Source organism: Myxocyprinus asiaticus, chromosome 40 (genome assembly GCF_019703515.2).
Source record: "Myxocyprinus asiaticus isolate MX2 ecotype Aquarium Trade chromosome 40, UBuf_Myxa_2, whole genome shotgun sequence".
Taxonomy (NCBI): domain Eukaryota; kingdom Metazoa; phylum Chordata; class Actinopteri; order Cypriniformes; family Catostomidae; genus Myxocyprinus; species Myxocyprinus asiaticus.
The window spans coordinates 31665526-31691601 of NC_059383.1; the positions used below are offsets into that span (position 1 = coordinate 31665526).

The window sequence follows — 26076 nt, forward strand, 5'->3', positions numbered from 1 at the left end:
ACAAGAACTCACTCTCTGATTCAGTATTGCACACGAGTGCACACAAGCAAGGACGTCTGCTGGTGTCGGTCTACGTGGTGCAAATATTGAGTGGTTTACTTCAAGGAACACTGCTGAATAACCAAGGGAAATCTATGTCTTCAAGCTCTTGATGTGAAATTAATATTAGTTGACAGTATCGATCACATGCATTTGCATGAAAAAGCAGTGCCAGATGTAACTTCCCACAAACAATTCCGAAGAGTCTAAAAGTCTAAGACTACAAGTGAAAATGCTTCATTTTGGATTTATTTGTATTTTATAGTGTAAAAAAAAAAAAAAGAATCTTTAAAAATTATTAAATTAAATAAAATTAACAAATAAAATTAAGGCATTTTATTAACATTTTATTATTATTTAATTTACTTTAAATTTTAAATTACAATTTTAAATTTTATTTTAATTAAAATAAAATGTAAATAAATATCTAAGAATTTCTTAGTAACTCAAACTGGCATGGACTCCACAAGGTTGTGCATAACCTGATCATTTGCAATAATTTGATAATTTCCAAAGAGCATGTTGTGTGCTTCAATGGAAAGAAGGAAATCTGATCTTTTGTACAAAGGAGTTAACATGGTTACAAATGGTCACAAATCCTAAACACTTGTTTATTTCCAGGTTTAAATTAAATTTTGAAACCCAGATTTTCAATGTGATTTCAGACTTTTGAACCCCTGTAATTGTGCAGTTACTATTTTCTTGCTGTTTCCTCCAGAAAACTGTAGAAGTGACTCAATTACCTGATAAAGTCTATTTTATATTCTCTCTCTCTCTCTCTCTCTCTCTCTCTCTCTCTCTCTCTCTCTCTCTCTCTCTCCCACATTCCCCCAATTTCTAGAAATTTCCGGAAACACTTAAGAATGGTGGGCAGCAGAAGAATGAAAGCACAAAGTGAGTCTATGAGTGTGTACGTGTGTGTGACTACACAGCTCCATTTGTGTTTGTGTTTATCAGTATTTCATGTGATTTTGTTTGCGCCTGTGATGCGTTACAATGTGCGTGTATGTCAGCATGTGCATGTGTATACTGAGAATGTTTGCATGCATGGTTAGCTCTGTGTGTATGTGTGCTTGTGTGTGTTTGGAGGATGCTGGACAGATTCACATCATTGTGATGATAAAACAAAGATTTAGGGTGATGGTTTCTGTGTGGCTGTGTAGCAAAGGAAAACTGAGCAAATGGACAAAGAAGGAAAGGAGAAATGTGTGTGTGGCTGGTGTTGTGGTTGTCTGTGCAATGTGTGTGACAGTTGCAGTACATTACAAGTTTTCAGAAGGAAGAGAGTGTGTTTAAGTGTGTGTTTGTGAGCAGGATTTGACAGCTGTGCAGCAGCCCACAGTCTTGTGGAAGGTTGCATGTGTGTGAGCGTGTGTGTGACCATTTCTCCACTTCACTAGCATTTGCAGAGCGCAGGGCGAAGAGTTTCAACCGATCCTGGAGCGATCCGACCCCTGTTAAACAAGACTCCATTCACGACTCAAAAGACAGTGAGTCCACCTGTACACTCACACACATACAAAAACATGCAAACACTCCCTTCAGGCCACTTCTACACACATAATGTAAGTACAGAACATTTGCATATTTCAGAAAACATGTGTGGAATGCATGCAAAAATTATGTAATATGTAATATAAATGCTTTCTAAATTCAAAACAATATTAAATTGTTAAAACAAACAAATAATTGTATTACATAGTACTATGTTGTTAAACATCTATAATTATGTTATTACATATTATTACATTAAAAATTCTAAAACCTTTTCACAGACCAAATGGAACACCTCTAGAACACTCTCACACACTCATACACACACAAACAGTCTCGCAGTGACGTTCTTCCTCTGCTCTTGATGCTGATGCTGTTTGTCTGTCTCGCTGAGCATGGTTCTATCCCAAATATGTGCTCCTCTCTTTCTCTCTTTGTGAGTATCTGTCCTACCTGGAGCGTGTGGACTCTGGAGACAGCGTGTGCGTGAATGTGTTTGTGTGCACACATTAGATTTCTGTATCATCATGTTTCATCCTTTGTGTGTTGTTTGTATTTGTGTAATTTATTTTTGTCACCTTGTCTGTTCTTGCCACCTGTTTAAAGAATATGTGTCTTTGGGGAGCCTGTTGAATGACTGTGAATGTGTAATTTACAGTCATATTATCTGTATGTTGGCTTTGTTCTGTTTATTTACTCTCTCTCTCTTTAGCTGCCTGATATTTTGTGGTGAAATGATGTTAAGATTGGTATTGTCTGGATTTTGTCCCTCCTCTTAGCTCTCTCTCACTTGACAATACATTTATAACACTAGCTAGTTATATTATTAAACAAATTGCAGTGTGTGTGTGTATATATATATATATATATATATACACACCGATCATCCACGACATTAAAAACACCTGCCTAATATTGTGTAGGTCCCCCTCGTGCTGCCAAAACAGTGCCAACCCGCATCTCAGAATAGCATTCAGAATAGCATTCTGAGATGTTATTCTTCTCACGACAATTGTACAGAGAGGTTATCTGAGTTACCGTAAACATCGTCTGTTCAAACCAGTCTGGCCATTCTCTGTTGACGTCTCTCATCAACAAGGCGTTTCCATCCATAGAACTGCCACTCATTGGATGTTTTTTGTTTTTGGCACCATTCTGAGTAAATTCTAGAGACTGTTGTGCATGAAAATCCCAGGAGATCAGCGTTACAGAAATACTCAAACCAGCCCGTCTGGCACCAACTATCATGCCACGGTCCAAATCACTGAGATCAAACATTAACTGAAGCTTCTGACCCGTATCTGCATGATTTTATGAACTGCACTGCTGCCACACAGTTGGCTAATTAGATAATCGCATGGATGATTGTTGGTGCCAGACGGGCTGGTTTGAGTATTTCTGTTACTGCTGATCTCATGGTATTTTCACACACAACAGTCTCTAGAATTTACTCAGAATGGTGCCAAAAACAAAAAACATCCAGTGAGGGGCAGTTCTGTGGACAGAAATGCCTTGTTGTTGAGAGAGGTCAACAGAGAATGGCCAGACTGGTTTGAACTGACAAAGTCTACGTTAAATCAGATAACCGCTCTGTACAATTTTGGTGAGAAGAACAGCATCTCGGAATGCTATTCTGAGATACGGGTTGGTACTATTTTGGTGGCACGAGGGGGACCTACACAATATTAGGCAGGTGGTTTTAATGTTGTGGCTGATCGGTGTATATAATCAACAGTCAAAACAAATGCCCATGTTAATATTTCCCTCATTTTCCTATTGGTCTTCTTTCTCCCATTTTCTCTTTGTCCACTGCTGAACTGTCTATCTGTATTGTGTTGTGTGGTGTTGCAGGTGGTGATCTGCAGATGACCTGTTGCACTCCAGATGAGGGTGGATGTGAAGACCTGGACTGGGAGGAGGAGAGAGAGATGGAGAGACTGGCGTGTGAGGGGGGCGACTTCATACCCCCTAAAATTATTGTCAGTTTCACAGCGCTTGTCTCAGACATTCTATTCTACTCTATGCTATTCTGTTCTATTCTATTAATCATCTCTATATCTGTGATTGTTGCATCTTTTAGTTGATATCATCTAAAGTCCCTAAAGCAGAATACGTCCCCAACATTATTCGAAGGAATGATCCTTCTATTATACCTATTCTCTACGTAAGTAAACCCAGTCATCTAGCTATCCTAAAGCATACTGTTGTTTCAAAATCAACCACTAATTGTTGTACATGTGCATGTATTGTAGGGCTCTCCAACATAGTCTCATGACAACTTGTAATAATGTATACAAGATGGTGAAATCATAAGAGATCTTACAACTTGGCTCATACAAAAAGGGACAACTTATATTCCCATAGAGACCAACCAATCAACAAACAGAATTTTAAATCAATATAATACAGGCATCAGATTATTTATGCAATACAAAAGACTGATGTATGTCAATAACCTGTAATACGCTTCCCTCATCTCGTTTCAAACCCCAATATTTTCCCTTTTATGTGGTACACAAAAAAAATGTTCATTGTAAAATCATAGTTAGATTTAGGGTTTAGGTAAGGGGTTAAACTTTATGGTTAGGTTTAGGTTTGGGGTTGGGTTAAGGGAGTAAATGCTCATTAAAAAACCCAGATGTTTCTCTTTCTTAAATTTTTTCTTTTAAAATCATTGTTAGGTTTAGGGTTTGGGCACGGGTTATACTTTATAGTTAGGTTTGGGTAGAGGTTAAACTTAGGAAAAATCTTAATAACGTTGTCCGTTCATTTGTTTATCTCTGTAAGAGTAAAAGTTGTATGTTTTTGTCCATTCTAACTCGTACAATTACTTACGATTCCACCATCTAGTACTATTATTACAGCTGATAGTGAGACGGGGGCTCTCTGTTGAACTGCTTTCAAAATTTTTTTAGATCATTACAAGTGGATTATCTGCTATAACAGAGAATGACTAGTGAATAAATGTATATTATAAACTCTATGCTAAGCTTGCTATCTAAACCTCTGGACATCCATTTCATCAACATGTTCTCACTGCCAAGGCATCAAAGACTGACGCTTGTGCAAGAGCCCAGTGCGTCAATCTACAGACGCCAAAGGTGCCCTCTGGCGTCAGTTTGCAATGCATCTGGCAAGTGCGTTCTTTTCAACGAGAACCCTTTGACGTCAACTGACTGACTTGATTGGCATTAGAATTTTAGCATGGTTTAATTATAGGTTGGGGTACAATTTTGTCATTGTGACATGTTGGGGGTATGATTTTCATTTCATTTGAAATCAGCAACATTTATTCACAGTGGTTAGTTGTTTATCTTTCTATTTAATCTGTCTGTACTCCTCCTGCCCTGCTGAAGTGACCCATTTCATTCCGGGTGTATTCCGAGTCTTACAATAATTTTATGTGAAGAACAAACCTAAATGTACGTTTTTAGTCACCGATCACAGTCACCCGGCATCCACCGTAACACATCCTGCACAAGTTTCGTTATAACACATTCAAAATTTGCCGCCTCAAGCGTAATGACACGTGTTTGACATCAGAGACTCAGCGATTACTGGCTCTCGCATGTCTTGTGACCAATTACAACGACCTTAAATTCGAATGTACATGTATTTTTTGAATGAGACATGCCGGTAGAATCAGGATGACACAGGATCAGGATGCCTTCACGGAGGAGGAATATTTTCACCGATTAAAACCTTCAGTTTCAATCTGCTACTCACACAATGCCATCGTATGGTTTGGAATATTATTGTAGTGCATTTTTTTTTTTTTTTTTAAATGATCGTGACTGTACTTTATCTTATTACGTCTTTTCTATTGTTGAGAACTGGATAGGTTTAGGCATAAATGTGCGGTTGAGTGCTTAAAATATCTATAAATAGTGTAATGTTTATCAAATTATGTATATCAAAGTGTCTCTTTCATGTTTTATATTGTTGATTATCGGTTAGGTTTAGATATGGGGTTGCGTAAGAGGATCTAAAATATTATATATGATTGTATATTGTAATATCACACTAATATACAGTATTTAGAAGTATAATAAAACATTCAGGTTAAACACATAAAATAATATTCAAAGATTGATAACTGACGACAACATTTTTCTCATTGAAAACAATGGGGTTTCTCACCGTGTCAGTGAGAGGACGCCGGGGGCACCTTTGGCGTCATCATGCAGACGCGGATGGCTTCTGCACAAGTGTCACAATTGGACGCTTAGGGAATGAGAATGGGTTGATTTCATTGCTTACAAGTTTTCTTAGAACAGACCCTATAGGAACCAGTGCCGGTGAATAACAATAAAAACATTACACTTTTACAGTTTTCGGTACTGTACATTTAACATTTCTCAGTGCTTTGTTACAGTAGTTCGGCTGTTTTCAAAAGCTGTGTAGCTTTTTGAGTAATGAGCTATTTTTTTCCCAACAAGTAGCAGTGAAGTGTGACAAAACACTACATTGCTTTTTTAAGTCACATATAATTGCACATGCAGCCTTATAACTGAGCAAGCAGAGGGAATAATGAGACACACACTCCTACAATGTGTCTCTCAAGCAGTTAAACAAAGCTAAATTAATTTCACTCTCAAGATTAATTTAGCGAGACAGTTCATTTGTTTAGGTTTATTTCAATTAACTCGTTCACTGGAGTGTGTGAGTATTCAGTGTATATCTAAGTTGAATTCTGTCGCCTTAATAGAGATCTACATAAATACTGCTATGACTTAATTAATAATTAATTAATGATAATTTTACAATCTGACAGTTAAACCGTAATTCCTGTCCTCTAAATTGATTAGACAAGCAGCGTTCCAAAAGTGCTGACATTTCTTATTAACAGACGCTGACTTGGAGTCACAAGTTCGAATCCAGGGTGTGCTGAGTGAATCTAGCCAGGTCTCCTAAGTAACCAAATTGGCCCGGTTGCTAGGGAGGGTAGAATCACATGGGGTAACCTCCTCGTGGTCGCTATAATGTGGTTCTTGCTCTCAGTGGGGCGTGTGGTGAGTTGTGAGTGGATGCCGCGGAGAATAGCATGAAGCCTCCACACGCGCTATGTCTCCGCGGTAACGTGCTCAACATGACACGTGATAAGATGCACGGATTAACGGTCTCAGACGCGGAGGCAACTGAGATTCGTCCTCCGCCACCCGGATTGAGGTGACTCACTACACCACCACGGGGACTTAGAGAGCATTGGGAATTGGGCATTCCAAATTAGGGAGAAAAGGGGAGAAAAAAAAAACCTTCTCACTGCAAAATTAACATTTGTTGAAACCAAGCTGCCAAAACTACTCGCTCTCTACTTCCTCCACATTGTGATGTCACACTGTGGTAGAAATTTGCATCTGACCGCCTCCACAACAACATATAAATGCCTACTGTGTCTTATTACTTTTGTAGCCCCACCCAGTAGTGGTGAGCTGTGAGATGGCAGGTCAGCTAAAAGCAGAGAGCCAATCATAACACTGGGCGTTTACTGTCAAGTCTTACATTTACATTTTACATTTATGCATTTGGTAGATGCTTTTATCCAAAGCGACTTACAGTGCACTTATTACAGGGACAATCCCCCTGGAGCAACATGGAGTTAAGTGCCTTGCTCAAGGACACAATGGTGATGGCTGTGGGGATTGAACCAGCATTCTTCTAATTACCAGTTATGTGCTTTAGCACATTACACCACCACCACTCAGTCTTCTAACAAAGCGTTTCTGACAGAGGGTCAGAATGAGGGTGGAAAATGATCATGTATTACAAATATATGACTGTAGTTCTGTGCAAAAAAAACAAAAAACTTTGCTATAAGTGAACCTCAAGGAACATTAAATTAATAAAAAAAGACAAAGTACAGTACAGTATAAAAAGTTCGCTGTGTCCTGCGCAGTCAAATTCAGGCCACTGTGTAGGATGAGATACAGCAAGGCATTTCTCAAAATAACATCCAGAGGTTTAGATCGACAAGTGATGACCAAATTGATAGCAAGCAGAAAGGCAAATAACAACATGTCCTCAGCAACACAAAGTAAGTATTGTTATCTGGAAACTGTAAGCATGATACAAAGAACATTTTCCCTTCAGAATTAGTCTTGCAATCTGGTTCAGTCCTATCTGTGTGTTTCTATTGATTGCTTTTATAATTTTTATTTCCAGGATCATGAGCATGCTACGTTTGACGATATATTGGGTATGTAGCTTTGTGTGTGTGTGTTGTCCATTGTGTGTTTGCCATTTGCCTTGTGTTTGTTGGTCTGTTTGAGCCCTTTTCTCCATGCCTGATTATTTCAGTGTGGAATGATGGTGGACTTTGTATTGATTTTTGCACCAGTCAGCATTAGGAACACAAAAATCAATTGGATTCCTGATAAATGATGCTGGATCAGAGCACCTCTTATATTTTCTAAAGCAGTTAACAGTTGCTGTGTATATAAGATTATCTGTGGATGCTATGCTGACTAATTTAGAAGTTTATTTTGCCCCACTGTGTTTTGATATCATAAATGAGATCACCTGCATCAAATAATTTTTGTTCGTTTTTCTTTCTTTTTTTTTTTTTTTACATCAAGAGGTGATTATGGTAATGATAATGGGCATGTTTACATGCACACGATTATTCTCTTAACCACCAAAAATCAGCTTATTAAAAAAATCTGAGTTTATAGTGCATAAGCCTTGAAATCTTTAGATTATTTTCTGCTTTTGATGTTAAAATGTAAACGGGCATGCTGAAAGCTGAAAAGAATGCCAGTAGAGGTGTTTACATGCAGAGCGAAATCAGGGTTATTGGCAAAAATCTACCTGTTTAGAAGTTTATGACCTTACTGTACCTCAACAAAAGAACACGGTTCAAGGTGTTTACATGACCTTACACAGCTTATTAAGCATCATAAGTGTAAGATCATGCATGCAAACACATTTAATGTTACTTGCAGTGCTGGTTGTCTTGACTGTGTGTGTATCTTGTATGCAGAGGAGATTGAGAAGAGATTGACGGCCTATAGAAGAGGCTCCAAGATCTGGCGCATGCTGATCTTCTGTCAGGTGAGAGTTACAGCACAGAGATAGACAAGGACAGAACAAATGGGTACACATACACACACAAGGACAAGCAGTGAGACTGTGAGAGCATCAGAGTGAATTAGTAGTGTCTGTACAACAAAGGACAATAATACTGGAAGGTTTGGCTTTGATGTTGTGTAATGGTTGTGTGATCAATCGTGTGTGTGTGTGTGTGTGTGTGTGTGTGTGTGTGCTGATGTTACATAACGGTTCAAATATGTGTGTGTGTGAGTGGGTTTGGGTGGTTTACGAGGAAATTTTTTTAGGTTACAGACTGGTAATTACAAGGGTATTATGCTATAAATGTGGTTTATGAGGACATTTCTAGTGTCCCCATAATTAAAATCGCTTAAAAAACATACTAAACAATGTTTTTTAAAAATGTAAAAATGCAGAAAGTTTTTTGTGAGGGTTAGGTTTAGGGGTAGGGTTAGGGTATAGAATCTATAGTTCGTACAGTATAAAAATCATTATGTCTATGGAGAATCCGCACCAACGTGTGTGTGTGTGTGTGTGTGCACGCGTGTGTGTGTGAATTTTCTCTCTCAGGGTGGCCCAGGGCACTTGTACCTGCTGAAAAATAAAGTAGCCACTTTTGCCAAAGTCGAGAAAGAGGAGGACATGAGCCAGTGAGTATGATTAACAGTTCTCTACTTCCTTTCTTTCAATGTTGTTTTTTTTTTTTTTTTTTTTTTTTTTTAATTGGGTAATTTCCTACATTTTTTTAGGCAGAGGCTATTTGACAGATAGATGCTATAAGTGTAAATTGCAACAAAAACATTTTTCTTTGCACTAAGTGCAAATAGTGGCAGATACTATTTGCACTCCTAATTAAATATTAACATATAGTATAGGCAGACAGACACCCTACACCTACCCCTAAACCTAATCCTAACCTTCCCTTACAAAAATTAACTATGGTTTTACTACAGTAACCATAGTATCACTATGGTATTTTGTAGTAAAATCACAGTAACCACAAAATTAAACATGGTTTACTATATTAACACCATTTTACTGTGCTAACACCATGGTTAATTGCATTAAAGCTATGGCTTCCGCCAAAAAAACATGGTTGCTACAATATTACTATAGTAAAACCATGGTTAATTTTTGCCAAATCAAATCTTTCTCTCAACTCCCAGACCATCACCATGACCTAATTCATTATTATTGAATATTATAAGTAGTATTCTAATTAACCTTTCGCTAAGCTCCGCCCCTGTTGGTTATGGTTGCTTGCTCTGACAAGCTTTGCAGAACTCCCCATAGGATTGAATGGGAGATTGCCGTGAATATTTTGGAAAATATTCTCATAAACGGAATTGACAATATTCTTACGTGGGCTGGAATGAAGAGTGACATTGTAAAGCATATTTATGACGTTTTTCTGTAAAAGAAATTAAATTACACAGTGATTTGATTGAAGACTGTGGAGACTGTGAATCAGAATTAAGACAAATGAGCATCACAGTCACATAAAATGAGAAAAGCTAGTGTAAGTGAACAGAACTGCTTATAACATCACGCAGTGGCATAACTTGGATCTTACAGGCCCCCTCCTAGGAGGACCTCAGTCATTTTTTATCGTCTGTCGGGCATGCGGTCGTTTTTATGGTTCCTTTTGGTCAACCATTGCTGCCCCCTTCTCACCCCGGGCCCTAGGGTGGCTGCCCACCCTGCCCTTCCTGTAGTAATGCCCCTGACATCTCATAACACACACACTATGATGCTGTGAACTGTTTATTTACTGTCACCTTTACTAAGACTTGAATCAATATGTAAATCAATTAACGTTAATTTACCTCAGAGCAAATGTAGGAGTCCTCGCTGATGTTATACATGTTCATTTGGGAATGAGGAATGACAGTTTAATCCATAGCATGCTCCTCTCAAGATTTATTTAAAGATTTTTGCAAAAAAGAATGAAAAAACACTGTGTATCCTCTCTAGGTACCTTGTTTAACTGTTACAAGAGACCCAGCAACAATGTGTTTTACATTTTGTGGATAATTTCTGTAAAATTCCACTTAAAACTGCTCAAAAGTGCATCACCCCCTAAGGCTCTTGTTGGAAAAAAAGCAAGCGCTTGTCAGAGAACCCTTGCACACGTCAACAGTTTTGCAACAGTCTCTAAAACAGGATTGAGACACTTTTAAGGCGGGGCTTAGTGAAGGGTTAATTACGGCATAATCTTGGCATTTTAATGGCATTCTATTTGGACGTTTAGGAAGTTTTGAGTCCTAAAAGTTACAGTATGTTTTCATAATACTGTACATCAAGCTCTTGTATCTCAAAAGATCAAGGACAATTTGAATGCACATTTGCCCCGAGGAACTTTTTACTGACTAGCTTCAATGTGTGTGTGTGTTTGTGCTTTTGCATGTTTTATGCTTTTTATATATTCTACTGTATGTGTGGTGCACTTGTAGGTTTTGGAAAAGACTAAGCCGGTTTATGAGCAAAGTGAACCCAGAGCCAAACTTGATCCACATCATGGGCTGCTATGTCCTGGGCAATCCAAATGGAGAAAAGGTACGTCAAATACTGAAGCAGCCAGGCCTAGGATTGTCTGTATTTACGTAATGCTTAAACCTTGAGTTTCAGCGTTATATTTAGAAAAGGGTCCTCTTGGGCCTGCAGTTGCCATGTTCAGTTCTAATCTCTTTAGACACAGACATGCACTAACTCCATCTTTCCATTTTTCTATATCACACCTCTCTGTCTATCGCCATCATGCCTGACAAGCTTTGCTGCCAGTTATGTAACTTATAATAACTCTTTCTTGTACTGTTCTCCTTTCTTTGGAGATATATAACCTGAGGAAAATGTTATTGCTCAAATGTTGCTCTTTTATAGTGCTTTCATTTAATGGCATTGCCAGTAGTGTTTTTCAACTTTGTCTCAGATGTTTCTCCACAATTCCCTTTAAAAATCAGTCATTTAAAAATGATCACATCATATTATAAATAATCACAAAGAAGACCAATTATTACATATAGAGTCCTATTTTAAGATCGCTAGCGTTAAGCGCAGTGCTATGCCATAAGTCATAATCGCAAAGTGGGCATGGCCATGAAATTTTGGTATTTTACAAGCATGCGCTAAGTCTAGGCGCAAGTAGGTTTGGCGAAATCGCCCGCGCAACATGCAAATGGGCTAGATTAAGTGCAATTGAATTCTTAGGTTCTTCTCTGGGATTTCCACTGTCTGCATCCTATTATAGTCCATACCCTGACAAACAGCAGTGATATAAACACAAGCAGCACATTCATAAGAATTTGGTAGTGTAAATGGACTGAATGCAATGAATTAGAGGAACAGAAATTGTACATTAACTGCGACCTTGATGAATGTCAGGCATATTTCTGATGTGACACGCTCCTTTTATACGCATAGAAAATGTGATTCTCATCTGAATTTGGATGTACGCTCAGTTAAATTATAGGGAATGTAAGTATTATTAATCATTTTCATCTACTGACACACAGATCATGGCTGGTATTAACAGTGATTGTATCGGCATGCACTTCACTTCTACCGGTCGATTTTGATCAATTAAATTAATTTATTGAAACCCGATAAAAGTAAACCAAAAATATTTCGAAACTGAAATTACACTTCAAACTAAATGAAAATAAACAATGACCTATATATAGTTTAACACAAATCTCATACTTTTTTCTTAATATATATATATATATATATATATATATATATATATATATATATATATATATATATATATATATATAAAAAGAACTCTGATTGTCAGGGAAATAATTTGATGTTCCACTATACTTTATTACCACTTGCTGCTGGAATCTCCAAACTGCAAATGCAGGAACTGAGTTTAAATCGTGGTTTTCAAATGTCTTCTTAGCGCAACGACCTATTTCTCAGGAAAATAGCAAATTGCGCTTTGTGCCACTTCAATTAACAAACAATACACCCACAGTTTCGCGCATACACCCACAAAAGCGCAAACACTCCCACCCACGCCCACTTGCGCTTTGCGCTGGCACGAAAATTGCGATTAGAATTAGCGCTCTCACGAAAATTGGATAAGATGTTGCACACCATCGTTGCACATAGTGTTGTGTTTTGCATGCTCACGAAAATAGAGCCCAAAGTGTATATAAGGCTGTACAATTAATTTGAATAGCATAGTGTACTCATGTTGTACATTTTATTAGTACATGCATTCCCTAGGAACTGAACCTTGACATTGCCAGCTCCATGCGTAACTAGTTGAGCTATAGGAACACTGATCATCAACCTCTGATCTTTGTAATGTCGTATGCTGTCTAAATGTTGGACTTAATACTTTAAAAAGGCAAATCATTGACTATCCTCTAGGGTTGGCCTTGACTTTCGGCACATTACATCTGTTTCTTGTTATGATGAGTGTTATATGAAAGAGCCCTGTAGCCACTGAGCCCCAAGATTTCACAGCAAGGACACTTTGATAGCGCCCTTGGAACCTCCAAATCCGTTTCTATGGAGACGGGTTTGGCGTAAATAGCATTCACTGTGCGTCACTGTGCCTAAGAGGTGCCGCCATTCCCAAGAAGTGCATTTGTGTGATTGACACGTGGATGATAACAGACTTGTGAGAGTTTGTGAACGCATGCTGGGTTATCAGTCGAAAGCATTTGTGTCTTCACAAGGGGATTAAAACTTTGAGTCCACATTGAAAATCTGGAATTTAAAATCTGATTTAAACCTGGAAATAAACTGAACGTTTTAGGAATCTGACAAATTTCAAACAACGAAGTATTATGATGTAAAATGAATAAGAAATATTTACGATTCTGCAGTATAGGTGACTGTGGTGACTCCTTTGTACAAAATGTCAGATTTCATTGCTTCTATTGAAACACACAAGATGTTCTTTGGAACTTTCTCAATGTTGGATAACATGAATCATCAGGTTTTGCTCTTATGGAGTCCATGCCAGTTCAAGTGCATGCTGTCATTAAAGCAAAAGGGGGTCATATCAAATACTAAGAAATTCTGAAATTTTTAATTCAACATCTCATTCAAAATGTTATGCTGATGATATTATTTTTTAATGAAACAAAAAAATAATAATAATCTATTAAATTTGAAAAATTTAAAAAAACATTTTCAAGTGTACTCAGGCTAGTAATGCCAAGGTCTTGGGTTGAATTCCTGCTGAATGCACATACTGATGAAATGTACAGCTTAAAGGGGTTGTTCACCCAAATAGGAAAATTCTGTCATTATATAATCACAATAATGTTGTTCCAAACAGGTATGACTTTCTTCCTTCCGTGGAACACAAAATGAGATGTTATAAAGAATAAGCCTCAGTCACCATTCACTTTCATTGTATCGAAAAAAACAAATGCAATAAAAGTTGTGTTGTCAGTCGATTAAAATATTTAATGGTGATAAACTGCATGATTTTTCATAGTTAATCCTGATTAATCGCAGATTTCGAAAGTGAAAATTTTACTCTATATATACTTCTTTTTCTGTCAAAATGCATCTAGTTCATTCTTAGAAAAGATATTTAACAGTAATGTTTTACTGACATTTTTCAAACAAAATATTCCACAATATAAAGACAGAAATGCACTAAAATAGCACAAGTTCCAATATATTTCAACATTTTCCAAAGTAAAAGTGGGAGGCTGACTTATTGAAAAAACTAGGTTAAGGATTCATTGCAATAGGCATTAAATCTCTTAAACTCTCATTCCCCACAATATTAATCACGGCTATCCACTTTGCTACAGCAATTATGAAGTCGCATTCACATGATTCCTGCCTTTTTGAACTCCAGAGAACATCTTGATTTGCTTTTAGCACTGGCATTGCGCACGTAAATTATACTTTATCCAAATTGTCCGGTAAGACAGAAGTGCAACACAGTGCCAGGGAAACTCTGATACTTCACTCCAGTGAGTCATGTGAATGCAGCTTTTCACAGGTTCCATCTGAGTTTGTTTTGTACCAAAAATACAGTAAAGATGTGCTTTCTCAATCACTTGATCATTGACACAGAATCACTGTTGTATGTGTGTTGTGGTGTGTATTTCAGTGTAATGACCCTGGATGGACACATCCCTTTTCCAACCAGTGTTTAGAGCACACATGGAGCTGAATGAAATGTCAAATCAGTAAATGCTTTAATCGCTATTAAGAAAAATGAACTCATTAAGCATTTTAAAGGAATTGCATGCGTTAACGTGTTAATTTTGACAGCTCTAAATAAAGTGAATGGTGATTGAGACTAACATACTGCCTTTTATCTCCTTTTGTGTTTCATTGAAGAAAGAAAGTAATACAGGTTTGAAACAACATGAGATTGACTAAATGATGACAGACTTTTCATTTTTGGATGAACTATCCCTTTAAGCTTAAAGCTGAGGTCTATAAATATGCCGCATTTGTATTATACAGTGATCCTCCAGTCCAGACTTTGCCCTGCGGTCCTCAGCGTTGTGGTCACGTTCTCATGTTCTTATCATTATTCACATGGGAAGGCATTTGTCTTTCAGATTGAACTGGAAAGGAAAATGTGTGGTGTGCACCGCCTCTTAATCTCTCTCTCTCTCTCTCTCTCTCTCTCTCTCTCCGGGTTCTAAAGCCACTTATAGCAGAGCATGGATGGAAAGATCTTAACTGGGTTCTTTTGAAGGCTCTTGCTTTTGCCTTGCCAGTAACCTATCTGAGAAGAAAGGGGTGTGAGATTTGTTTAGGGCCATAAAGACAGAGGCTGCCTTTATCCCTAACAAACCTCCTCAAGTCAAAGATAGAGAGAAAGAGAGAAAGAGAGCGGGGTGAGGGGATTATTAATGTCTTGGCTTATCATGTGCCAACAGCTGTTCCAGAAACTGAAGAACCTGATGAGGCCTTATTCTGTCACATTTGAGTCACCGCTGGAACTCTCCGCTCAGGGTGAGACAGTCTGCAGTAAACTGCAGAAATGTGCTTATGCTCACACGCCTACACACAAACATGTAAACACACACACTCTTGCTTGTTGTGAAATCGAATGGTTGTCAGTAGAGGAAATATACAGGTACAGTATACGGACACACACACAGTGCACGTTTTAATGGTAAATCTCATGCCACCTGTCAAGAACATGTGATCATATTTCACTCCAAAATCAGATGAAAGAAATAAGAATTTATAGTCTAAAGTAATATACAGTATATATATACAGTATATATGACTTTTGATAGTTTTGTAACAATGACAGATAGATAGATAGATAGATAGATAGATAGATAGATCTTTCTGTATTGTCTCTTTCTGCATGCAGTTTTTCAATAACCGCCTGAGCAAATCTATGTGTGTTCATCTGAATTTGATGAACATCGCATAGAGGGCAATGGTCACATTTAATTCACCTGGTGTGGTCCAGAATCATATTTTCCTCTCTCTCTCTCTCTCTCTCTCTCTCTCTCTCTCTATCCCTCCCTGTCTCAACTCTCTCTTTCTCTTTCAGGCAAAGAGATGATTGAAATGTACTTTGACTTCCGTCTATTTCGACTCTGGAAAACAAGGCAGCACTCAAAACTCCTCGACTATGAAGATCTGTTGTGACCCTATGTAGGTCAGGGTGTAGCATTGCGGGCAGAACGTCCCACTGTAAAACTCCACCAAAACAGCTTTCATTTCGGAGGACAGGAACAGGAGGACAATGAGAGGAGACGAACAGCCACTTCGCTGCCTTTGTTGTGTCCCAACTATTGTTTATCAACTCTCTGTGGTGGAGTTAGACCACTTCCAAGTGGTAACACACAAGAGATGAAAACAAGTGAATACAACAGATGCCAGATGTACTAAAACAATTGTGAAGATGACAAATAGGACATGTTTTGATTCTGTAAAATAGTTTTTTCTTGTTGACAAACAGTCGTCAACTTGTCATTTTTTAAGTAACATATTGCTCGCAGTGATCACTAGCTGTCGATCACAAGCTGTCAATCACAAGCAGAGACCGTTGTGTTTACGAAAGAGTCATGCCTGCAATATCAGGTTGCCTTTAACGAAACGTATAAGAAAACACAGAAATGGTCATATATGAAATAACAATATATCGGTATACTTAACAGGATATACATTTTATGAGTATATAGAGTAACTATAGTCATGCAAATAATCTAAATGTCAATGGTACACAATTTACTTTTTCAGTGTATATTGTCGTGGTCTTTCTAATGAACTATTTTGAATAACTCAGGTTTTAGCCTTTACAACCATATTAATTATTCTCCTAACCAGATGTGTTTGGAAGTTGTCGCTCAATGTTTTGGAAAGAATGTCCATTCTGCTGACATACGTGTATGTGATACATTTATTGCATTTTGCTTTTGGCTTACCTCGAATTAGCAGTAACATGGCATTGCAGGGAGACATTATGGAATTTGTTTAAATATATATCCTTATGTTGGTCTTTGTGTTCAGAACAGTTTGGCTGTTTTCACTCTTAGATTTGCTCAATCGCTTGGTCGGAACCTGTTAGATTCAGGTTTGATTCAAACTCCCTCCCCCTGACCCTGCAGGTATTCGGGTCGACATCACGTTCCAGTGTGAAAACATCCTTACTTTTCCATAGTTCTCCATTTTATTTCCGGCAGTTGGTGTGGTTGGTCATGAACAGGCATGATGGTATTTGACGTCCATTCACGGATAATAGAACAAAGTGTTACATTTAATGGCAACTTGCAAGTGTAAACTCTATGCATTCCTCTTCTTTCATTAGTAGCTTTTAAAGGTTTTGAGCAACTGACATTTTTTATGTTTATGTTTATGAATGTTCTAATATGCTCAGCTAATAAGCCATACACTCTTTAGCTACTGCAGCAAGCTGCTTAGTCTGAGGGGGTCTTTGATATCGATGACTTCAGGCATTCATGAAGCAGCTGAACTTAAAACTGGTTAAATGATGGCTTTTTCTCATAATCTCTTCTCTTGTTTTACACACACCCATGATGCTAAGTGGCTAATAAATGTTGTTCTGGCAACATTTAAAAGAATAGTTCACCCAAAAATGAAAACTCTCTCATCATTTACTCATCCTCACGCCATCCCAGATGAATATGACTTTTCATGGTTCTGTAGACTGAAAGTGAAAAATTTTAGAAGAATATCTCAGCTCTGTAGGTCCATACAATGCAAGTGAATGGTGGCCAGAGCTTTGAAGCACCAAAAAGCACATGAAGGCAGCATAAAAGTAATCCATAGGACTCCAGTGATTAAATCCATGTCTTCTAAAAATCTTTATTTGTGATCTGCTGAAGAAAGAACTGGGATGGCATGAGAGTAAGTAAATGATAATAGAAATAATATTTTTGGGTGAATTATTCCTTTAATTGACAGATTGGAGCCCCACCATATAATTAATCCAATCAGGTATGTTGCCGAGACGTTTGACAAGGCATCACATTCTTATGAGCAGCATCCCAGATATTCTTATTTAAAACATCATATTTGTGTACAAACTTCTGATAAACATCTCAAAGGAACTAAGCTAAACAAAGCTATCGCATGGCTGCAGAAGACTTGGAATATAACACAATAGACCTTATTCACGCTAGCGCCATCTTTGATTTTTAATGGGAATGACAACGAGGCTGTGAGGGATAGACTTACAGTCTCTTCAATGGGCTGTACTGCAGTTTAGAGTGTTTCTGGATCATTCCACAGACAAAACATTGATAAAATATCTGTCCAAGAACATTCAGTATACAAAGAACTACAGACAACATGAGTTGTGGAAAATCAGATGTGATCTAGTAGTTTTATACAGCTTTATACCATTCGTGCTATTGAAGAGATGGTAAGTCTATCCCTCACAACCTTGTTGTCATTCCCATTAAAAATCTAAGATGGCTAGCGTGAATAAGGTCTATAGTCTTTTATGATCCTTTTGTCATTTTTGAGCTTGACAGTGTCACTGAGTCACCACTCACTTTCATTTTATGGAAAAGAACGGCCAGGGCATTCTTAAAACATTCACTTTGTGTTCTACAGAAGAGAGAAAGTCATAAGTATTTGGAATAACATGAGGGTAGATAAATAATGGCAGAATTTAAATGTTTGAGAGAACAGTCCTTTAAAATGAGCAGATTCACATCAATTCTTAGTCAAAAATGTTGCGCTGAATGTCGTTCTAACACCCAACAGGGATGAAAATGCACACATCAGATGTATTTGTGACATACATGCACTATCAAGGTCAATACTAGTCATTTAATGCCCCTTTATGCCCTCATTTGAAGGGTACGAGAAGGTTACAGGGTGACTTATATGGCAGACAAACACAAAAGTATAATATGGTTATAAAGAAAACTTCTGAATAGTTTTTGTAACTGCAAGGTTCCCATAACTGAGCAGTGAATACTTGGGAGTGTGTCTGGATATATATGTTTTACTGTCATCAATTTCATTGGCTCTCTCTCTCTTGGCTAAATGAGATCCAGGTGGTCCGTGCGGTCAGAGCTCTCCAGTTCTCTAACGAAAGGGCTGCACCCCGGCCAGAAAATAGGCTGTAAATGAATTGGGCTGATCCTACAGCAATTTCAGTCATTAAGGGACCATCTGTGACTCGCAGTAGGTGTCAGAGAGCCGGCCGTGTCTGTGGCAAAGAGAGAGAGAGAGAGAGATTAAATATTTATGGAGAGAGAATCCATATTCACCATACTACAGATGGCAGTATCACACTAGCAGGAACATTTGGTGGTGAGAGTGCAAGCGTGTTATCTCGGGACATCCAACTTGAACAGAATGCAGAAAATGGTGGCCAGTTAGACAGTTTAGTTCATATTCATCATTCATTCATCATAATTTTTTTTGTTCATGGGACTCATGGACAAGTGAGTGAGATTATTTATTTATTTGCTTTTTAACTGGATACTCCAAGTTAGTGTTTTAAAGCTCTTTGTCAATGTATCCATATATGTACTGTAACTACTTTTATTATTTAAAATATAAACATGAATGTTTGATCTTTTTTTATAATTATATTATTTATTAATGCTGTTTATTTTGTACTTGTGCTGGACATTAATGGCTGTTTGTGCACAGCTTTTGTAGCAAATAGTTTTTTGTGGGCCAATTAATTTCTCACAATTATGGAAGATTACCATTTAGTGTCTTCTATACACAAAGCTTTGGCAAGGTCTGAAGAGTCTGCCTTTTAAATTGGTCATGAACAAACAAGATGTCTCACTTTAGGGCAGGTTGCTTGTACGTGAACTGATATGGCAGTATAAATACATTAATGCAAGATTTAACTGCAGCCCAAATTCCAACCCCTAACTAGTCTTAATAAGTAAAAATGTTTGGTATGAAATGTTGATTCTAAACCAGCTTTATTCTCTGATCTACAGGGTTCTAAATTGAGAACTATGGGTCTGTTCCAAAACCTAGTGAGCGTCCTCCTGATGTAGCATTTTAAGACATCATAGGCACGCTCCCGATGCAAAGTCTGTTCCAAAAGGTAGGTATCTTAATTATGCTGCCTCTTACGATATTTCTTTTTGGCCAAATTTGAAGATAGCATCTATGTATCCTTCCCCATGTAGGCGATCCCAGATTGCACCGTGATTAGCTCGGTGGATAAAATAAGTCAAAGATGGCGGAAGAAGCGAGAGAAATTTAGATTATAAATATCCTTATAATCCATTCAATATTGAAAAGTATTGATAAATAACAGTTTAATATGCCTCAAAACCAACTATCTTACCCAGGGCCATAGCTAGTGGGGTGAAAGGTGGTAACAATTCTAGGGGCCCAAAAGTCCAGGGCGGCCCACGACAAATTCAAAACTGCATTATTTTAATTGGTAAGGGGACCAGGGCAATATGTAGTAAAGGGGCCCAGAATTACATGCTACGGCCCTGATTTTACACAAAATGTGTGTGTGTCGTGCGTATTTAGGCTCATTAGAGAATCGCGTCATTTCTCTCGAGTCACCTGTATTGAAATCAGTTGTGAGTTGAATCTCATGTGCTGCACGTGAGGAACTCTTTTTGAATGATGTCGCCTGTGTAGAGCGTTCCAAATTGCTCTCTTATTAGGCATCATTTCAGTAAGGATGCTGCCATAGAAGACAGCTGCCTGTGTAGGCAGCTCACTAAGTTTTGGAACAGACCTTTAATGTGGCTCTTTGAACAGAACCTCCAGTATGCTGAATTCAGCATTTCGGAGTGTCAAAATTTTTTGCTGTACATCCCTGCTGAAGAAAACAACAGAAATTGTAATGGGTTCCACTACAAATACCATTATAAGTGCAGTGTTTTGGGGCATATTCCATTAGGATTTAATGGTTTGTATTTGTTGCCATTAGTCCCTAATGGTATCCACTAGACATAAGATGCCGCCAATAGCGACCCACAGGGACATTATTGTTCCCATTAAAATCAATATAATTCCCATTAAAACCATTCAAATTTCTGGTTTACTTTGCATGAATTGAAGGAGCAGTCCTGTAATTTTTTTTTAGATAAATGTATTTATTCAAACACACAAGGTATTTTTTGAGACTTTATGGACAACATTATGTTGGTATTAGCTTTTAGTCGCACTTTTAGTAGTCTTTATTAGACATTACAATATTAACGCTCATAAATCTTGCAGTGGTCCCTGGGTCTTTGTGGTTGCGCGATCCAATTTGGCGATTCCCACCCACTCGAAAACCCATCAACAATGAAAACGGAAACCCCCCCCCCCAAACAACTTTTGGGCCTGTTGCTATGTAAAAAAAATGGTGGGAAGGGGGGTCCTTGGAGATAATTGGCCCCGGGGTCTTTGCAAGTCATAATCCGTCCCTGGTTGCCACAATGAATGCATGCAATCATAATTTGAAGCCTGTTTGAAGTCAGATATATATATATATGATGTGATTAAAGCAGAAAAAAAGAGTCCAGCAGAAACTCCAGCATTAAAGGCATGTTTTCAGTACTTATGACAGACGTCACTGCTTTCACCTCACAGTGACTGGCTGACGCCTGCCGTTTTTCATTCCTCATTTGCATGAAGCAGAGGAATTTGAACTTTTTCGATGTCTTCGACTACCGTCAATGCTTTCTCTGCTCTGCTGTCAATCATCCAATCTATCTCGAGAGTGTGGCGCTCAACTTCCATAGGAATGAATTGAAAACGCTCGCTCACCTTCGCACAAAACACACCAATGGAAACGTACGGTAATGAGTTTAAATGTTTTGTGATGTTTACTACACTTGTTAATTAGTTTTAGTGGTTTGTGACAGTTCACTACACCTGTTGACCAGTTTTAGTGGATTGTGACTGTTCACTGAACTCGTTAAAGACTTTCATTGGTTCGTGACGTTCACTACACTTTTTAACAAGTTTTAATGGTTCATTATGTTCATTATACTCATTAAAGTGTTTCATTATTTCTTGACGTTCACTTCACTTGTTAACGAGTTTTACCATACGTTTCCACTGGCACGATTTCAATTCATTCCTATGGAAGTCGAGCGCCATGCTCTCAAACTGGATTGTGGGATTGACAGCAGTGCAGATTAAGTTTTGGGAGTGGCTGAGAGCATCAAAAATGTTGAGAATGGGGGCCTGGGTTCTCAGCGAGTATTGACGCTGACTACCACCCCTGGAGTTGCGAGTTCGAATCCAGGGCATACTGAGTGACTCCAGCCAGGTCTCCTAAGCAACCAAATTGAGACCGGTTGCAAGGGAGGGTAGAGTCACATGGAGTAACCTCCTCGTGGTCGCGATTAGTGGTTCTCGCTCTCAGTGGGGTGTGTGGTAAGTTGTGCGTGGATCGCGGAAAGTAGCATGTGCCTCCACATGCTGTGAATCTCCGCAGTGTCATGCACAGCGAGCCACGTGACAAGATGCGCTAGGATTGACTGTCTCAGAAGCGGAGACAACTGAGACTTGTCCTCCACCACCCGGATTGAGGTGAAGTAGTGGGAATTTGGCATTCCAAATTGGGGATAAACTAAAAAAATTAAAAAGTTGAGAATTCTCAGCTTTATGCAAACGAAAAGCAGAAAATGCCGAGCCAATCACCATGAGCTGAAAGCAGTGACGTCTGTCATAAGCACTTCAACAAATGAAGATAATGCTGAAGTTTCTGCTGGATTCAGTGCTTCAATCACAAACTGACTGAAAATGATGATTGCACACCTACATTGTGACAATACTGTGGCTGGGTGAGCAAAAGTAAGACTCCAAACAGACATAACAAATGAAGACTGCATGCATTCATTGTGAAAATACTGTTGCTGGATGAAAAAGTTAAATCATTAAATCAACATTTTTATCCACTGGACATTCGGAAATAAAGTTTGCATCTTTCTGACTATAATCACGCATATTTATTGTGATTAGATTGACCGTGAACTGAAAACAATCATGGGATGAGTACGAAATTGCATACTACATACCACTCTTACTATTTCTTCCATAGACTGATGTGGCAGAAACAGTAAAAGTAGTATGGGTAGTAAGCCATTACACAGCCCACAATCACTGTACCACGCCCAGAAGCAGCAGCTCTCTGACGAGCGTCTTTGAGCTGAGTTTTCAGTGAAAACATACGGTCAGTGGTTCGTGATCGTTCACTACAATCGTTGATGAGTTTAAATGGTTTGTTATGTTCACTACACACATTCACTATACTTAACATTGAATGGTTTTTGGGGCCTGGGTAGCTCAGCGAGTAAAGACGCTGACTACCACCCCTGGAGTCGCAAGTTCAAATCCAGGGCGTGCTGAGTGACTCCAGGTCTCATAAGCAACCAAATTGGCCCGGTTGCTAGGGAGGGTAGAGTCACATGGAGTAACCTCCTCGTGGTCACTATAATGTGGTTCTCGCTCTTGGTGGGGCGTGTTGTGCATGGACAGGGTTGGGGAATAACAGGATACATGTAACAGGATTACGTATTTAAAATACAAAAAATAAGTAACTGTATTCCACTAAAGTTACAGTTTAAATCATTGGTAATCAGATTACAGTTACATTCAAAAAGTATTTTGATTACTGAAGAGATTACTTTGCATTTTATTGTCATTTGTTTTATTTAATGTTTAGACTGTTCAGTTGGAAAACATTTATCCATATAAATGATGCAATCTGAGGAGCTTTCGAACAGCAGTGAAACACATTCTTAAGATGTGTTACATTCATACAAGTTCATACTGTTGTGAGTGAAAAGGGTAGATATGACGTCACTGAGTAATTTTCCCTTGGGAGCTTAATAGAGGAGCTACATCACATTTCTACAGCTTAACAGGAAAACAGTTAGAAACGCTTTCAGATGAAACATAAATCCAATAAATACACTATTACACGCTTTGTCATTGTTTTTTTGATGAGGTTAGGGTATTTTTACAAGAAATACTAACCAATGTAGCCTTTAACACATATAGAAAGCTACAACCAATATATCTATGATGAAAATGCACATTGGAGCATAACATTTTTCTCTAGTAAGACCTTTGATATTAGAGCATGTACTGCAAAAAATCTTATTCTTGATGAGAATTTAAATATTGTTTTTCTGTAAAAATATCAAAAAATCCTTAAAGCAAGATACATTTAAGTGCATTTTCTTACTTTATTTACTTGTTTATAGTCAAAAAAGTGACAAATTTGCCAGTACTGAAGAAGTAATCAAAGTATTTAGAATACGTTACTGACTTTGAGTAATCTAATGGAATATGTTACAAATGACATTTTACAGCATGTATTCTGTAATTTGTAGCAGAATACTTTTTAAAAGTAACCTTCCCATCCCTGTGCGTGGATGCCACGGAGAATAGCGTGAAGCCTCCACATGCACTATGTCTCCGCAGTAACACGCTCAACAAGCCACGTGATAAGATACGCAGACTGACGGTCTCAGACACGGAGGCAACTGAGATTCGTCCTCCGTCACCCGGATTGAGGCGTGTCACTACGCCACCACGAGGATTTAGAGCACATTGGGAATTGGGCATTCCAAATTGGGGAGAAGAAAAAAAAAACATTGAACGGTTTGTGATGTTCACTACACTTAATGAGTTTGAATAGTTTGTGTCAATTCGCTACACTTGTAACAAGTTTTAATGGTTTTTGATTGGTCACTAAAATTTGAGTGGTTTTTGATGTTCGCTATACTTGTTAACAAGTTTGAATGGTTCTCTGGGCAGTGATGTACCAAATTAATTTTTAGTGAGGGCACAGTTATGACTGGCCTATCAGTTCAACACAAGATTTTAATCAACATGCTCTGGTAACACTTTACAATAAGGTTATCCATTAATATATTAGGTATCATGAGCTAACAATGAACAATAATTTTAACTGCATTTATTAATATTGGTTAATGTTAATTTGTAAATATAGCCTTCTATTGTTAGTTCGTAACTTCAATGCATACACCTTTAAATGGTTAAAAATGTATTAATATATTTTGAAATTAACATTAAGATCATTAAATGCTGTAAAAGTATTGTTTGCTCAAGTAACTATTGTTTTAACTAATGTTAACATTAACAACCTTGTTGTAAACTGTTACCGGTGCCCTTTAGTAGCATAAACACCATGTATTCTTTAAATGAAATACATTTTCCATTCCATTTTCTCACACATCCTGCACATTTTACTGTGTCGTAGCCCTGTTCATGTGTGCAGGAGATTAGCACAAGTGCAGGTGCACCAGAACTCATTAGTTTTATGAGAGACTTGCTAGATGGTTTGGTTTTCAGAGCATTAAGTTTGGAGCTCTCAGCCAGCCCTCTTCATATCATATTAGATTGAATTGATTATTGAAGTGTATGAATATTCAAAAAAAAACAAAAAAAAAAAAACATTCTTTATCGTCTGTTATTCAGTAATAAGTAGAATGAATGTTCCACTTGAAATGTGGAACACTCCCATGAGTAACAATGGCATTTTATGTTTTTTTTTAATAAAAATTAGATATTGTAGATATGAATTACGTAACAGATATATCTGATGTTGATTATGTCATCTGCAGACTTGTGTCTTGTGCATTTCATGGTGTATCTGAATCATTGTGTTGGGGATTAAACTCATGTGATGATGTATACAGTCGCTGGACCAGCAACATCTTCAATTCAAGATGTTCCAACATGTTGGTACTGGATGGGTGCAAAGTGTTTCTAATGCTTTTCTTTTCCAATAAAATTTGTTCCGATCAGACTTGATATTTTTTTTTCTGATCACTTTTTTATTTACACCAGCAAAAATGGAAAGGTATAATGATATTGATGATGATGATGATGCTGATGCTGATATTAATATTATTTTAGTTTAGATTTCACAAACAATATCCTAATATACTGTAAGACGCTTTTGAACTAGGTGTTTGAAGCCAACAGAGATAACCACTGCTAGAGAAAACAAGCATTTATGCAAATGAACTATTAACTCGAAACCTTAGAATTACTGAAATATAACCCTTGTGACAACTTGCTTGATTGACAGTCCTATAGGCT

General features: G+C 37.8%; 1 protein-coding gene across 1 annotated transcript in view; it reads left to right on the forward strand.

Annotated features, from left to right (window-relative positions):
* LOC127430615 (NMDA receptor synaptonuclear signaling and neuronal migration factor-like) overlaps positions 1-25770 on the forward strand; it is a 55628-nt gene extending 29858 nt beyond the window's left edge. The window contains exons 8-17 of the mRNA XM_051680507.1: positions 881-933; positions 1440-1529; positions 3385-3512; positions 3614-3697; positions 7696-7729; positions 8513-8583; positions 9151-9230; positions 11034-11136; positions 15456-15531; positions 16088-25770. Of these exons, the coding sequence (XP_051536467.1) occupies positions 881-933; positions 1440-1529; positions 3385-3512; positions 3614-3697; positions 7696-7729; positions 8513-8583; positions 9151-9230; positions 11034-11136; positions 15456-15531; positions 16088-16185 (817 nt within the window). The 3' untranslated portion in view covers positions 16186-25770. The remainder of the gene's footprint in view (positions 1-880; positions 934-1439; positions 1530-3384; positions 3513-3613; positions 3698-7695; positions 7730-8512; positions 8584-9150; positions 9231-11033; positions 11137-15455; positions 15532-16087) is intronic.
* The last annotated feature ends 306 nt before the right edge of the window (positions 25771-26076 follow it).